Source organism: Carcharodon carcharias, chromosome 6 (assembly GCF_017639515.1).
Source record: "Carcharodon carcharias isolate sCarCar2 chromosome 6, sCarCar2.pri, whole genome shotgun sequence".
Lineage (NCBI taxonomy): Eukaryota > Metazoa > Chordata > Chondrichthyes > Lamniformes > Lamnidae > Carcharodon > Carcharodon carcharias.
Window position 1 is genome coordinate 50,785,404 of NC_054472.1, and position 17,605 is coordinate 50,803,008.

General features: G+C 40.4%; 1 protein-coding gene across 15 annotated transcripts in view; it reads left to right on the plus strand.

Annotated features, from left to right (window-relative positions):
• clasp2 (cytoplasmic linker associated protein 2) overlaps positions 1-17,605 on the plus strand; it is a 557,389-nt gene that overhangs the window by 458,927 nt on the left and 80,857 nt on the right. For 10 of the 15 annotated variants that reach the window (XM_041189359.1, XM_041189361.1, XM_041189362.1 and 7 more), the window contains 2 exons: positions 4,562-4,671; positions 11,480-11,636. In XM_041189359.1, coding sequence (XP_041045293.1) covers positions 4,562-4,671; positions 11,480-11,636 — 267 coding nt within the window. The remainder of the gene's footprint in view (positions 1-4,561; positions 4,672-11,479; positions 11,637-17,605) is intronic. The other 5 variants (XM_041189360.1, XM_041189364.1, XM_041189373.1 and 2 more) reach the window with 1 other exon arrangement.

Below are 17,605 nucleotides of genomic sequence, written 5' to 3' on the forward strand. Positions count from 1 at the left end.
ATTGCTATGCTAAAGTTTTTGAACCTTTCTGAAATTTTCTTGCAAATTTGATCCTTTGTCTCCTTCCCAACATTTGGTAGTCTATGAAGTAAACCAAGCAGCATAATAACACCTCTATTGTTCCTCAATTGTGATCAGATAGATTCTATCTTTGAGCCCTCAACTAAATCAACCAACTCTAGTGTTGTAACATTACCATTGATCAATGATGCCACCCTCTCCTTTTTGTCACCCCATTTCCGGTATACATTGTAGAACGTATCAATAATGGTGACCATGTAACTACCAGATTGTCAGAAAAACCCATCTCATTCACTCACATCCTTTAGAGAAGAAAATCTGCCATCCTCACCTTGTCTGGCCAATATGTAACCCTGGACCCACAGCAATGTGCTCGACCTGTCCTCTGTGATGGCCTAGCAAGCCCAATCTGTTGTACCAAATCGCCAAGCCAAAGCAGAATAAGAATTAAACCAGACAGACCACACAGCATCGAACTTGGCACTGGACACAACAAAGACACATCTAGGCCAGTTGATCTTTCAAAATCCTCCTTGCTAACATCTGAGGACTTGTGCCAAAATTGGAAGAGCTGCCTCACAAACTAGTATACTAACAGCCTGACGTAGTCATACTCACAGAATCAGACCTTTCATCCAACATCCCAAACTCCTCCATCACCATCTCAGGGATGTCCTGTTCCACCAGCAGAACAGACTCACCAGAGGTGGCAGCACTGGGGGTATACAGTTGGAAGGGAGCAGCCCTGGGAGTCAACATTGATTCCGGACATCATGAAGTTTCTTGGAATCACATCAAGCATATGCAAGCAAACCTCCTGCTAATTACCAGCTACTGCCTTCCCTCAGCTAGTGAATCACCATTTGGAAGGAGCACTGAGGGCAGTAATGGCACAGTAGGTACTAGCAAAGCTGGCCAAGTCCTGAAGGACATAGCTTGTGACAGGTTTTGAGGGAGCCAACATGAGAGAAAGGCCTCAGGTAAATTGTTCAAGTTGTCACAGATGCATCTATCCAATACTGGATTGGTAGAAGTGACCAACTCATAGTCCTTGTGGAGACAAAATCCCTTTTTCACAAAGAAAATGCGCCACTGTGTCATGTGCCCCTACCACCAAGCTTAATAGGATTGATTCAGAACAGATCGTCAAAGCTGTGCATCCATGAGACACTACGAGCTCTCAGCAGTAATATAATTGTATTCCCCTGTAATCTGTCACCTCATGACCCAGAATATCCCTCATTCCACCATTACCATCAAGCTAGGGAACCAACGCTGGTTTAATGAGGTGTGAGAACATACCAGGAACAGCAACAGATGTGCCTAAAATGAAATGCCAAATTGGTGAATCTACAAGACTGGACTTACAAGTATACTACGCAGCATGCATGGCATGCTGTACTCCGGGCCAAATGGATTCCACAACCAAATCGTCAGATCTGTGCTCTGCATGCCCCGTCACATCCAGTCCTGCATGGTGGTGGACAGTTAACCAACTAATGGAAGAAAGAGGATCCATGAACAACATTATCCTCAATGATGGTGGTGCTCAGCACATTTTTTTTTAAATTCATTCATGGGATGTGGGCTTCACTGGCTGGGCCAGCATTTATTGCCCATCCCTAGTTGCCCTTGAGAAGGTGGTGGTGAGCTGCCTTCTTGAACCATTACAGTCCATGTGGTGTAGATACACCCAGAGTGCTGTTAGGAAGGGAATTCCAGGATTTTGACCCAGCAACAGTGAAGGAACGGCGATATATTTCCAAATCAGGATGGTGAGTGACTTGAAGGGGAACTTCCAGGTGGTGGTATTCCCATCTATCTGCTACCTTTGTCCTTCCAGATGGTAGTGGTCTTGGCTGTCTGAGGAGCCTTGGTGAATTCCTGCAGTGCATCTTGTAGATGGTACATTCTATTGCTACTGTGTGTCGGTGGTGGAGGAAGTGAATGTTTGTGGATGTGATGCCAATCAAGCTGGCTGCTTTGTCCTGGATGGTGTCAAGCTTTTTGAGTGTTGTGGGAGTGTTGGGTGCAAAAGACAAGATTGAAGCATTTGCAACCATCTTCAGTCAGATGTACCAAGTGATGATGCATCGCAACCTTCTCCTGAGGTCCTAACCATCACAGAGCCCAGTCTTCAGGCAATTCACTTTGCTGCACATGATACCAAAGAAATGGCTTAGCGCACTGGACATGGAAAAGGCTATGGACCCAACAGCATCCTAGCTGCAGTACTGAAAAGATGTGCTCCAGAACTAGAGAGCCTCCAGCCAAACTATTTTAATATGGCTATAACACTAGCATCTACTCAACAAAGTTGAAAATTGACAAAGCAATTTGCAAAGCGTAAAGCAAGCCAAACCCAATCCTGCTAATTATTGCCTCATCTGTCTAATCTCAATCATCAGAAAAGTGATGGAAGGAGTCTTTGACAGTGCAATGAAGCAGCACTTACAAATAACTTTCCACAGGTGCATGTTTTGGATTCCACCAGGGCCACTCAGTGCAAGGAGCTCTAGCAAAATTGAAGTTAATGGGAATCAAGAAGACTTTCCACTGGCTATAGTCATACCTAGCACAAAGGATGATGGTTATGATTGCTGGAGGCCAAACGTCTCAGCCCCAGGCCATCATTGATTTCCTCAGGATAATGTGATAAGCCCAATCATCCTGGACAACATTTAGGCTTGGGCTGATGAAGTAGCAAGTGGCATTCACGACACGCAAGTGCCAGGCAATGACCATCTCCAACACAAGAGGGTCTAACCACCTCTCCTTGATGATCACTGGCATTACCACCATTGAATCTCCCATTGTCAATATTATGAGGTCACTTTTGACCAGAGGTTTAACTGGGCTAGTGGCATAAATACTATGGCTACAAAAGCAGGCCAGAGGCTTGGTATTCTGCAGTGACTCTCCACTTGACTCCTCAAAGCCTTTCCACCATCTACAAGGCACAAGTCAAGAGTGTGATGAAATACTCTCAACTTGCCTGGATGTGTGCACCAAAAACAACACCTGAAGCTCAACACCATCCAGCACAAAGCAACCTGATTGATCAGTGGCCCATCCACATGAAGCATTTACTTGCTTCACCAGCATTGCACCATGACTGCACTGTATACCATCCACAAGGTCCACTACAACTTAGCAAAGTTTCTTCAGCAGCACCTCCGAAACTTGCAGTCTCTTCCACTTGGAAGGACAGGGCAGCAGATATATGGAAACACCATCACTTCCAAGTTCCCTTTCAAGTTACATACAATGCTGACTTGGAAATATACCACTGTTCCTTCATCATTACTGTGAACCCCCTCACTAACAGCACTGTGAATTTTCTTCACCACACGGTCTGCAGTGATTCAAAAGCCACCGCCACCACCTTCTGAAGGGCAGTTAGGATTAGACAACAAACGTTGGCCTTGCTAGTGATGCCCATACCTGTGAATGAATAAAATAAAAGCGGAGAATATTAGGTGCCCATTCCTTCCCTTGTTTGAACCAGGCCTTTGTTATTGCTGCTGCATCATAATTCCATGTGGCTATTTGTGCCTGCAGCTCACCATCCTTAATCACTACACTCCATGAATTTACACATGTGCACTCCAAAACCATCTTAGTGCGCTTTGTGTTTACCCTGTTTGATCCCTCCTGTTTCTGAACTGCTCCTTATTCTAATACTCTGTTTCTCGCAGTCTTTTGTGCGCCTTGCATCTTCTCTCTAATGTTTCATCCTGGTACCCCTCTCCCTGCCAAATTAGTTGAAGCCATCCCAAACAGCACTATTTGAACTCCCCATGAGAACATTGCTCCAGACCTCTTGATGCGCAATGCATCCAACTTGTCCAGGTCCCTCCAAACTGAAATCCTCCCTGCTACATCATCTTGAGACTGTTATTGGGTGAGAGGTTACGGTTACAGAAGAAAGGCTTGATAGTTTCACTGAAGCTGAGAATGTTGAAGGGTAACCTGGTAGAGATCTTCAGTATTAGTTAGGATTTGACTGTTTCCACCGATTGATGAGGTGAGGGCAACATGTAAGATAAATCACAAAAAGTGAGATTGACAAAAAATGCCTTCACACAGAAGGAGTTGATGAAGCCTTAAGTATTTTCAAATAGGAATTAGAAAGATGCAAGAAGAGGAATATTGGAGAAGGAGCAAGAGATTAGATCAGACTAGTTTACCCAGTTTAAAAAAAAGAAACGTGATGGGTTGAAAGGTCTCTACAAACACGAGCTATTGTCAGTTAATTTTAGTTATAACCTTGAATATAGTGTTTTTGGCTAAAATACAGTGGCTTTTCTGGGGAGGTGAGATACATGTATCATGGTAAATGATATAATAATGTTGGCCATTACTAAATGATGATCTTTTGGCCACATAGACTGCTAAACTGTAAGATCATGAATGAAAGAACTGTTTAAAAAAATACATTTTCCAAGATGTTAACTTATTTTATTGGTTTTTGCTTTAGATAGAATTGGGAAATCGCTTTACTAAATGTTAATTGTATTTAACTTTTCTTTTAACAAAGCAGGGATCTGGCAACAGTTCTGTAACACGAAGCACACCACGTTCACCTGCAGGTTGGACCAGTCCCCTCACTTCGCCAACCAACACAACTCAGAATACTCTACCACCAAGGTAATGTGAATGTGAGAGGCAAGACACTGTTAGTTATTGATAAATAAACTAGCAAACTGGAATTTATGCATCATTTCGAAGAATTTTTGCAGCTTCAGAAATAAATTCTCATAAAGTATTTAGATATTGATGTAGATAGATTTAATTAGAAGCATGAATTAATATAATCACATAAAAATGCATTGAAAACTCACATTAGTGGTCCACTAGAATTTGTGCAATTTAGGAATAACCTAAATACCTCAGTGAAGCAACATGTGAAAAAGCAATGCAGAAAAGCAAAGCCACCTTTGGCTTTACTGAAGACAGTACAACAGATTTGTAAGCATTGCATTGCCTTTGATCAATATAGTGAGTATATCTGGTAAGAGGGTAGATTAGAATAATTGGAATTTTAAATCTTTTTTCCCCAAGCTTACTATTAGAATTTGAGATCTCTCCCAACACTTGTAACTGATATTCACAATCAAAAAGCAATTTCTATAGCAGATTAAGTCCTACAATCCCATGGAGACCGATAACTTTTAAAAAGATAATTGAATTCCCAGTGACAAACTCAAATAATCACATGACAATATTTCAAGTTTAAAGACTTCTACTGAAACAAAGAGGCTGAAAGCAACAATGACTAAACATTACTTAGCAGGCAACTAATATTCTAAAGTACAGAAAAGATAACCCATATTAGTACTTTAACATGACCAATAACCCCACCCCATATGGCATGCATGTAGATTATAACACACTCTCCATAGGATTACAATCTTTGTAGGTAACAATCAACAACCATTCCCAGATTCCAATGGCTTTACATTTCCCTGCTTTGCTGAGTCCTTGCTTATGGTGACCCTTCATCTTTGGAGAATTACCAAACTGACTACCAGCAGTAAGGTCTGCTCTGGTGATTTTTTTTTTCCCCCTCCTGGCACCTCCTGGGCAAATCTTTGAGAGTCTTTAGATTGCCACGGGATGCGTGCCTTTGACCAGGCACTATTCTCACTCCCGCATTCTGCCTGGTAGCTCGCTGAGGAGTCATAGCTGCCTCCTCTCTGCTGACCACACCAGCTGCAGTGTTTTGTCTCTGAGAAACCTCTCTCTCTGTTTCTGTGCACAGTAACTCAGACTGAAAGTTAGTCCACAATCAGCCCAGCTGCTCCTTCCTTTGTTTTCAGGTGTGAACATTTTGCAACTTGCTCCCAGTAAGTTTCAACCTGGGCCCCCCTGTCCCCTTGGTAAGTCACCCAGGCTCGTTGTCAGGTAGAATTTGAAGCAGATCACATGACCATCCCTCTTCAATCCTCCATTTTACCTTGAATTAAAGAGAGAGCTCCAAAACATGGTCATCTTAGAAAATCTTGATAACATAAGACTTTTGAATCCACAACTGCACATGCAGCCCTGGTGTGAGTATATATGCCAAAAAAATAACCATTAACACATCCATGGCCATGTAGAATATGCATCACATTCTTCTGTCTCAAAGGTGATAAATGTTAGTTTTTAAGTCAATGTTTGCAACCTGTAGACCCTACTTTTCCTTCAGTTATCCTCTTGCCTTATGTATTTATTAAAAACATCTTTGGGTTTTCCTTGATTTTACTTGCCAATATTTGTTCATGCGCCCTTTTGCTTTCCTAATTTCCTTTTTAGCCCATTTCATCCCTAACTTTTTTATACTTCTCTTGGTTTCCTAAAGTATTGAGCCCTCACTATCTGTCATAAGCTTTCCATTTTTTCTTTACCCTCTCCTTTAAACCCTTTGACATCTAGGGGGTCAGTATATGTTAACCCCTTTTTCTTTAAGGGAACATAGTTGTTCTGATCTTTTACTATTTCTTCCTTGAATGCTTCCCACTGACCTGGCACTGATTTACCTTTAAGTAGCTGTTTCCAGTCCACTTTAACCAAACCACATCTCAGCTTTAACCCCAGTAGAGAACCTTGGTTCTGGTCTATCTTTGTCCTTTTCCATAAATCTAACTGAATTATAATCACTTCCAACTAAGTACTTGTCACGTGATAATCCCTTCCAACCGCCCAGCTTCATTCGTTAAAACCACACCCAGAACCGCTCCCTCTCTTGTTGAGCTTGCTATGTACTGGCTTAGAAAGTTATCATGAATGCATTTTAAGAATTCTGCTCCCTCTGTGCCTTTCACATTAATTCTATCCCAGTTAATACTATGGTAGTTGGAATCCCCATTATTTACTGTCCTACTGAAGTGCCTCACTTTCAGAAAATGCTTCTTTTATGTAAACAGGGAAAGAAAAAGGCTGAAATTTGCAAACAGGAAAAACCTGTGATCATTTGTATAAAGCTCTGTCATCCAACTGTCAAGCTGTCTTTTTATCCATTCTCTGGGTGTGGGCGTCACTGGCAGGGCCAGCATTTATTACTGATCACTAGATGCCCTCGGAGAAAATCAAAGAAGAAAAAGAAATACTTGCACTTACATAGCGCTTTTCATGATCATCAGACGTCTCAAAGTGCTTTGCAGTGTTGTAATTGTTACAATGTAATGATTTGTGGTAGAACTGGGTGGGTTTCTACACCACATCAGAGGGTAGTTGAAGGTCAACCATGTTGATGTGGAACTAGAATCATATATAGGTAGACCATGGGAGGATGGCAGGTTTTCTTTTTTAAAGGCTATTAATAAACCAGTTGAGTTTTTCATAACAGTTTTATGGTCACCTTTACTGATATAGCTTATTATTTCCATGTTTTTGACTGAATTCAAATTCTCAAACTGATATGATGGGATTTGAACTCACGTGCTCTGATTATTTGTTCAGGCCTCTGGATTGTTGGTCCAATAGCATAACCACTAAGCTACCATACTCTTTTTTAAAAAACAATTGCTCAACCACCAACTCCTTTCTTGAACAAAGGTATTTTTCTTATGAGGAGGTAAGTGAAATATTTTCTTTAGATTAGAAAACAATGAAAAAGAACTTGCATTTATATAATGCCTTTCATGACCTCAGGATGTCCCAAAGTATTTTACAGCCAATGAAGTACTTTTAAAGTGTAGTCAATTTTATAATGCAGGAAACACAGCAGCCAACTTGTATACGATAAGCTTCCACAAATAGTGATGTGAGATTGACCAGATGATCTGTTTCAGTGATGCTGGTTGAGGGATAAATATCAGCCAGGACACTGAGAAAAATATCCCTGCTTTTCTTCGAAATAGTGTCATGAGTGATCTTTTATGTCCACCTGAGAGGGCAGATGAGGCCTTAGCCTAACATTTCATATGAAAGACGGCACCTTTGACAGTGCAACATTTCCCAATTATGCACTTGGGCATGAGCCTAGATTTTGTGCTCAAGCTTCTGGAGTGGGACTTGCCCCTAAGCCAGAAGATTGTGAGTTCATCGGTCCTACTACATCCAACACATCTGTGAACAGTCATGCTTGAGGAAGTAATATATTTTGTCATAAATCAGCTTATATTATCCACTTGATACGTTTGCTTTTCTTTGGCTCAGATACTTAGAACAGATAATTTGATTTTTTTGAACCAGGAGGCTACATATATTTAAGGTTACAAAAACTGATCCCTCTTTTTTTTATTGAGTGAGCTGATTTGAGCGAGGCAGCAGCTCGAAGAACTAAGAATAGCCAGTGTATCTATATTAAAAGAAGAAAATATCAGACAGGGTTCCAGCTTCAGCTTGTTGTATCTACTAGCAAGTAGATTGTATGTGGATAATGTTAGGAGATAGGATCGTCCTTGACTGTGCTGCCTTCACTTCTCTCCTTCATGGGTTTATCATCCTGTCTGCACCTTCTAGCGAATGCCATGAAAAATGGCTTCCTGCAGAAGATATGGTGGGCTATTAGCCACCGTTGGAATTACACACTAGTCATTGGCGTCAGTGTCTGCTAATGATTGTTAGCATCTGAAATCAAATTTAAGGAAAACCAAAATCACGTTGTTTATACATTTTGTTCTCCATATTTTGTTCTACTGCTACCCATCTGTTGAAGGAACTTCATACATTAGTAATTTTAACAATGTCCTTTTCCCATTCAACACATTATTCCTTTCAACCTCTCTGCCTTTCTGCACTCCCTCTCTGTACTTCAAAAATCATAGTATAATCAGATAAAGTCAACATGGTTTTACATGAGGGAAATTGTTTGACAAATTTGTTAGCATTTTTTGAGGATCTAACTAGTAGGATAGATAAAGCATAACCAATAGATGTAGTATACTTGAATTTTCAAAAGGCATTCATTAAGGTGCTGGATGAGAGCCCGTTAGCTGAGTTGACGAGATGGCTAGCACGTAGTTCAGTTTAACACCATTAGCATGGGTTCAATTCCCGTTTCGGCTGGAGTAGATTGGAACCTGCCTCTTTGCCCTGCCCCTGAGAGTGCAAGGCAGTGGCAAACCACCTCTGACAAAAACTGCCAAGAAAATGGCTCAGTATGATGCATCAACGGGTAATGAGCCAAGGCCTTGCCTTTGGGCACAGCACACATGAAGGAAGGTGCCACACAAATGGTTAACACACAAGGTAAGGGCCCATGGAGTTGGGGAATATATATTAGCATGGATAGAGGATTGCTTAGCAGACCAAAATTGGAGAGTTAGGAATATATGAGCCGTTTTCAAGTTGGCAAGCTGTGACCAGTAAAGTGTTGCAAGGGTCAGTGCTGGGGCCTATTTTTGTTTACAAAAGTCCTGTTGTTATTTACAATCTCTATAAATGCATTGAATGAAGGGACAGAGTGTATTGCAGCCAGATTTTCTGATGATACAAAGCTAGGTGGGAAAGCAAGTTGTGAGGAGGACACAGAGACTGCCAAGGAATGTAGATAGGTTAAGTGAGTGGGCAATAAGGTGGGAGATGAAGTATGATGTGGGGAAGTGAGAGATTATTCATTTTAGTCATAAGACTAGAAAAACAGAATATGTTTAAAAGCATGAAACTTGTAAATGTTGATGTTTAGAGCAACTTGGGTGCACTCGTACAAGGTACACAAAGTTGGAAGGACATAATTGCTTGGAGAGAATGCAGAGGAGAGAATGTTGCCAGGGCTTGAAAGTTGCAGTTATGATGAGAGATTGGATAGGCTAGAGTTGTTTTCCTTAGAACAGAGGAGGCTGAGGGGTGACCTAATTGAGGTGTACAAAATTGAGGGGCCTAGATAGAATAGACAGGAAAGACCTGGTTCCCCTACCTGAGGGGTCAATTACCAGGGGGCATAGAATTAAGGTGATTGGTAGAAGGATTAGAGGGGACATGAGGAAAAGCTTTTTCATCCAGAGGGTGGTGGGTGTCTAGAATTCACTGCCTAAGTTAGTGGTTGAGGCTGAAACGCTCAACTCCTTTAAAAGGTACCTGGATCTGTATCTGAAGTGCTGTAACTTGCAAGGCTACGGACCAGATACTGGAGAGTGGGATTAAAATGAGCGGCTAGTTCTTTTTAGACGGCGCAGAGATGATGGGCTGAAAGGCCTCTTTCTGCACCATTAACATGCAGATACAGCACGCATTTAGGAAGGGAAATTGCATGTTGGTCTTTATTGCAAAGGCATAGCAGTACAAGAATAAGGATTGAACAGGGCTTTGATGAAAACCATACCTGGAGAATTGTGCACAGTTTTGATGTCCATATACAAGGAGGCTTGATGGCTGTACAGCAAAGGTTCATTAGATTGGTTCTTGAGATGAGAGAGTTGTCTTATGAGAGACTGAGAAAATTGAGCCTTTACTCTATGGACTTTGGCAGTATGAGAGGTCATTTAATTGAAACATAGAAGATTCTGAAGGACTTGACAAGGTAGACACTGCAAGGTTGTTTCCCCAGCTGGGGAATCTTGAACATGGGGGCAAAGCCTCAGAATAAGGGGCCAATTGTTTAGGACTGAGATTTGTAGAATCATTACAGCACAGAAGGGGCTCATTGTGTTTGTGCCAGTTCTCTACAGGAGAAATTCATCTAATGCCACTCTCCTGCCTTTTCCCCATAACACGCACATTTTTCCTTTTCCAGTAATTCACTCAGAGTTGTGAATCTTTGGAATTCTGTACCACAGAGAGTTACGGATGTTCCGTCATTGAATATGTCTAAGATAGACAGATATTAGGGATCTCAGGGAATTGAGGTATGTGGGGAGTGGGCAGGAAAGTGGAGTTAAGGCCAAAGATCAGTCATGATTGTATTAAATGAGAGAGCAGGCTTACAGGGCTGTGTGGTCTGTTGCTGCTCCTTTTTCTTAGGTTCCCCTTTTAGGACCCTCCTGTTTAAATATCTCTTTTCCTGCCCTCCCTCCCTTTCACCATGGCCCTGTATTTCTTTTCCCTTCATGTACTTATACAATTCTGTTTTGAAAGCCACCAATGAATCTGCTTCCATCACCCTTTCATGCAGTGCGCCTCAGATCAATAACCACATACTGCATAAAAGGTTTTCCTCATTTGCGTTTAGGTTTTTTGCCAGTCACCTTAAACCTATGTCCTCTGGCCTTTTGCCCATGGGAACAGTTTCTACCACTGTCCAAATCCCACATAATTTTGAATATCTCCATCAAAGCTCCTCTCAACCTTCTTTTAAGGAGAACAGCCCAGCTCCTCCAATCTATCCATGTAACTAAGGTTTCTTATTCCTGAAACTATTCTAATAATTCTCTTCTGCACCTTCTCCAAGAAACCCTTAGAGAGGATACCTTCCTAAAATGCCTTGTCCAGAATTGGATACAGTCTTCCAGTTGTGGCCAAACCAGTATTTAATCAACCAAAACCTCTGCAATAAAACTTTGACAGTTCACACTTTTTGTTCTGTGAACAGTGCATTTAACTATGACACAGAGAACATGAATTCAGAAGAAATATACTGCTCTCTTCGAGGAATGACTGAAGCAATCCAGAACTTTAGTCTCCTTAGTCAAGAAGAAATGAATGAACCTTTACGACGAGATGCTAAAAAAGATGATGATGGGGAACTGGTGAGTATTTTAAGCATTTCTATGAAAGATATTTCAGCTTAGTTGATGTCAATTGGGGAAGATATTTCTTCGACCATGTAACAAATATGTAGAGTGCCCTTCTTTTACTCTTCCCCTTACCCTTTAAAATGTCTGTAAATGTATTGAATAATTGGGGTATGAGGTCAATTTCCAGCCTGTGTCTTAAGCTAATTGAGCTGAGTCAGTATCTAAGGTGCTACTGTTGGCATCAACACTGCTGCTGAGGACAGGAAAATCATCCATGTTCTCACTCCTGAAATCTGACCAGTTACAAATGTGAATCTGTGGACTTAAGATAAGGATAGCATCAGGCTTTGCTATAATACTTTGCACAATGAAATAGCCTTGCTTCAATTTTCAATGCATTGGTATCTTTTTCACCCTAGGGATCCCAAATACATACACAATGTAAATGTTTCGGAGTTGTTTTCCAGTACTTGTATCATTCTGCTGGAAATAACGTTTACAAGATAATGATGGTGAATAACCCCGAATCTTTCCAAAATTCTATTTCCCACCTTTGCTGATAGATATTTAAATTGCTTTTCAACTTAACTACATTAAAACGTATTACAGAGAATTTAGCCATTAATTCACCCTTTTGAACGCTGTTAATCTTCCTTTATAATATTTATATTGCCAACATGGCAACCATTAGCAAATTGAATAATCACTGAAGTTTACATTCTGTTTCAAAGCTATTTAAATTGTGGTCTGTGAGCATGGCAGAGCCTACAACCTCATTATCCATCTGAGAAACTAAGTGAATTTTGATCTTGCGCTACATTCCTGAAATGGAACAGTAAATTCAAAAAATTAGTTTGCAAATTAGCTTGGAGTTGGGAGAATATTTTTGAACTACTTAAACTTGACTTTTAATTTTAAGTCTAGAATTTGGCTTATGCAAGAATTATTTTACTTATATACTTTGAATTCGGCAATTATATTATATGTGTGGTTAAGTGGCCTACTAAGACAATGGCTTGCTATCTTTGGTGAATATCACTTATGAATAATGTGAACTGTAGATCAGCGGTTTCTGCTGGCAAGATCTTCAAAGCAAATTTTCTTCAATTAGGAGCCGTTTGTAAGCCCATTTACAACTGCAAATCAAGCCAGATTTAGCCCACATGCTGGGGATTTGACAATCTCTAAACTAAATCTGAAGTACTATATCTAGATGACCATGAGCATCATCTTGGTGGAGACGATATGTTGCTAACATTTAAAAGTGCATAGTGCCAAGCACTATTAAAGACTTTTATGTAATTCAATCTTCCGTACATAAACCATATAAATGCATGTTGGTATTTTTTGTTTTTTGTTTTCCTGGATTTAATAAGGAATGATAATCAATATGTTCTTCTCTCCCTCTGATTATTTTACATATACTGTACATGTTTCATTATTTTGTATAGTTTCGGTATGGTTATCAAATTACGAGATTTCGACAGAGCAGATCTCCGTTTTGAAGACTGATAAAAGGTTTCAATGGAATAGATTCAGAGGAGCTGTTTGCTCTAATGGGGGAATCCAACACAAGGGGGCATAATGTTAAAATTAGAGCTAGACCATTTAAGAGTGAAATCTAATAGCACTTTTTCAAGCTAAGCGTAACAGACATCTGGAACACTCTCCCACCATCCCCCATCCCAAAAGGCCTTGGATGGTAGGTCATTTGAAATTTTCAAGACTGAAATCAACAGATTTTTATTTGTTTAGGATATTGGGATCTTGAGCACAGACTAGTTAAATATAGCTGAAGTGTAGATCAGAAATGATATGAATGAATGGGCTTGAATTGTTGAATGACCTCCTCCTGTCGCTGAAAACTGAATACTTCATTATGTTCACTTCTTGTTCTCGTTCTTAAGACTTAACGGATGATTCAAGTGCATGATTCCCAACACTTTGTAGTTTGTACAGCTGTTATATTGCTACCTTGTGTTCAATTACACAAGTGCATAAATCATGTTGGGTGATCAGATGTAAGCTAAAACCAGAAAATGACGTTACCATCTTCTCAAACTATGCAACAAATTCTGTTTCCAAACACTGAACTATGGCACGAGCACATTGATAAGCTCATGTTCCCTGTTATATTAATTCCCCCTCGCAGAAGATGCATGCACTTGGAAATAAATCACTGAATCCCAATAACATTGAAAGTTACCTAAATACAAATGCATTTAACTATACCTCCAACCTACCAAATTAAATATAGCAACAATATATTGTGGAACCAACTAGGAACACCTAGAACAATATGTTGTAGAACCCACTCGGGACAAAGCTATTTTAGATCTAGTATTTTGTATTGATGCAGTGTTAATTAGTAATTTCATAATAAAAAAAAATCCTCTGGGTAAAGAGTGAGCATAATACAAGTGAATTCCATATTAGGTTGAGAACAACATATTCATATCCAAAACAAGAATCTTAAGCTTAAACAAAGCCAATTACATAGATATGAGGATAGCATTGACTAAAGTTGATTGGGTAAATATATTGAAAGGTATGGCACATTTCAAGAAATGATTCAAAATTTTCAACAAAATTACATTCCATTAAAAAAGAAAGAAAGGTCCATCCATGGCCTACAAGGGAAGTTAAGCACTGCATAAAATTAAAACAAGAGGCTTATTATGTTGCAAAGAATAGTAATAAGCTTGAAGATGAGAGAGTTTTAGAAACCAGAAAAGGGCGACCAAAAAGTTGATAAAAAGGGAAAAACAGAACATGTAACTCTTTCGAGTACAAACCCGTTTCCATCTGTTTCAGATGAAGTTACATTGTTTCATAGTTTGTCATTGTGAGATTTGAACTCTTGATCTTGGGGTTACAAACCCAGTACCATAACCACTTGGCTACCAGGAATATAATAAGATTCTAAGAGTTTTTTAAAAATATAAAAAAGGAGAGTAGCTAAAGTAAACATTGGTCCCTTGGAGTAGGGCCAGGAGAACTTATCATGGGGAATGAGAAAATGGCAGAAGCATGGAACAAATATTTTTGTCGTCTTCACAGTAGAAGACACAAATTGCATACCAGAAACAGAGGGTAACCAAGGGTTTGTTGAAAATCAGGAAATTAAAGCAATTAATATCACCAGAGGAAAGGGATTAAGAGAAACTTAAGAGACTAAAAACCGACAAATCCCCAGGAACTGATGGCTTCCATCCTAGGATTCTAAAAGAGGTAGATGCAGTGAGAGTGGATGTTTCCAAAATTCCATGGTTCAAGTTCCAAAGTTCCCAACTAGTTGGAAGTTATCAAATATAACACCACTTTCAAGAAAGGAGTGAGAGAGAGAAAACTGGGCAGCACAAGCCAGTTAGCCTGACATTTATCATCGGGAAAATGATGTAAGCTGTAATTAAGGAAGACTCAACAATGCACTTAGAAATTATATTGTGATCAGACAGAGTCAACATGGTTTTATGAAATGGAAATAATTTTTGACAAAGTTATTAAGATTTATTGAGGATGTAACTATTTGGATAGATAAAGGAGATATAGGCCTGGAGTTCCAAAAAGGATTATAAGGTGCTACACAAAAGATTAATACACAGATAAGGGCCCATGAGTGGGGGGTCATATGTTAGCACAGATTGAGGATCGGTTAACAGACAGGAAGCAAGAATCGGGATAAACGCCATTTTCAAGTTGGCAGGCTGTGACAAGTGAGTGAAGCAAAAATCGGTGTTGGGGCCTCAATTATTTACAATCTATATTCATGACTTAGACCAAGAAACTGAGAGTAATGTATCCAGGTTTGCTGGTGGTATAAAACTAGGTGATAATGGAAACTGAGGAGGACATAGAGGTTCAACAGGTTGAGTGGCAACAAGGTGGCAGATGAAGTATAATGTGGGGAAATGTGTGATTATTCACTTTGGTTGTAAGGATACAGAAGTATATTTTTCAAAAGGCATGAAACTTGTAAATCTTGCTTTCGAGGGAGACTTGGACTGTGCTCGTGCAAAGAGCACAAGAAGTTAGATTGCAGAAACAGCAAGCAATTCAGAAGGCAAATTGCATGTTGGCCTTTATTGCAATGGGTTAGGAATACAAGAATAAGGAAGTTGGGCTTTGGTGAGATCACACCTGGAGTACTGTATGCAGTTTTAGTCTCCATGGCCTGAATCTTCTGGTAGGCATGCGGGGGCAGGCCCCACTCGCCAAAATGACACGCAGTGATGTCAGGCATGCATCCCAACGTCACCACGCGTCATTCCGATCATAAGTTTGGTGGGCACACACCAGAGTCAGCTGCGAGCCCGCCAAACTGTCAAAGCCGTTTAAGGCCATTAAGCAACTAATTAAACTTTGTCTAGGCTGCCTTTCCAATATTAAGGTTGGCGGGTTGGCAAAGAGCCTAGGCAGCCTTTGCATTTCTCACGAAACCTCATCCACGGGCAGGATGAGGCTTCATGAAGGATTTATAAATCAAATAAAAGTTTTCATTAAAATTCATTGACATGCCCCAGCTTGTGTGACACTGTCACATGAGGGGCCATGTCTGAAAAATTTTTTCTTTTTTTTCAAGCTCTCATAATGAAAATGATCTCCCTGAAGCAGCTCCATGCCTGAGGGAGTTTTACTTTCCCTCCTACCCATGCCTGCACACGGAGCGCTGAGCTTTAATTGGCCCGCCCATGTAAAATGGCAACGTGCAGCCAATTGTGGGCAGCGATTAGCTGCGTGCCCATCTGCTCCTGTCCAGCCCGCACGACAGGGAGAAAATTCTCCCCCATATCTAAGGAAGGGTAAATTTGGCTTGGAGGCTGTACAGCAAAGGTTCATTAGATGGATTCCTGGGCTGAGAGTGTTATCCTATGATGAAAGGCTGACCAATTTGAGCCTATATTGCACTCATGTTTGTCCTTTCTTAACAATGTAATTTTAAACAGAAAATGACCTCTCTTCCCTTTCCTATAGAGTTACCGCTGGTGTCCTCCAAAGATCAATCCTTGAATCCTTCCAATTTCTCATTTATAAGATGCCTCTCAGGGATATAACTAAAAAACACATCATCATGGATCTTGATGATACCCAGTTCCACCACACCACCACTTCTCTAAACTCTCCATTGTCTCTAAATTGTTAGACTGCTTATCTAACATCCAGTACTGGACGAGCAAAAATTTCCTTCATTTCAATATTTGGAAAACTGACGTCCACCACAAAATCTACACCTTTGCCACCAATTTCATCCCTCTTCCATCTGTGCCATCATGAAGACTGCTTATTTCCACCTCTTTAACATTGCCCAACTCTGCCCCTGTCTCAGCTCATCTGCTGCTGAAACCCTGTTCCTTGGCTTTGTTACCTCCAGACCTGATTTTTCGAATACATGCCTCCCCTTCAGAATCACAGAATTGTTATGGTGCAAAAGAAGGCCATTTGGCCCATTGTGTCTGCACTGGCTCTCCAAATGAACATTATGACTCAGTGCCGCTCTCCTGCCTTTTCATTGTAACTCTGCACATTGTTTCTATTTATATAATCATCTAATGCCATCAATCAAACCTTCCATCATCACACTTTCAGGCAGTGCATTCCAGACCCAAACAACTCACTGTGTGAGAAGGTTTTTTTCTCACATCGCATTTGCTTCTTTTTCAAATCACTTTAAATCTGTGCCCTCTCATTCTTGATCCTTTTACAAGTGGAAACAGTTTCTCCCTATCTAGTCTGTCCAGCCCCCTCATGATTTTGAATGCCTCTATCAAATCTCCCCTTAGCCTCCTCCTCTCCAAGAAGAACAGTCCCAACTTCTCCAATCAATCTTCATAACTGAAGTTTCTCAACACTGGAACCATTTTTGTAAACCTCTTCTGCACTCTCTCCAATGCGTTCACATCTTTCCGAAAGTGTGACGCCCAGAACTGTACACAGTACTCCAACTGAGGTCTAATTAGTGTCCGATACAAGCTTAGCATAAT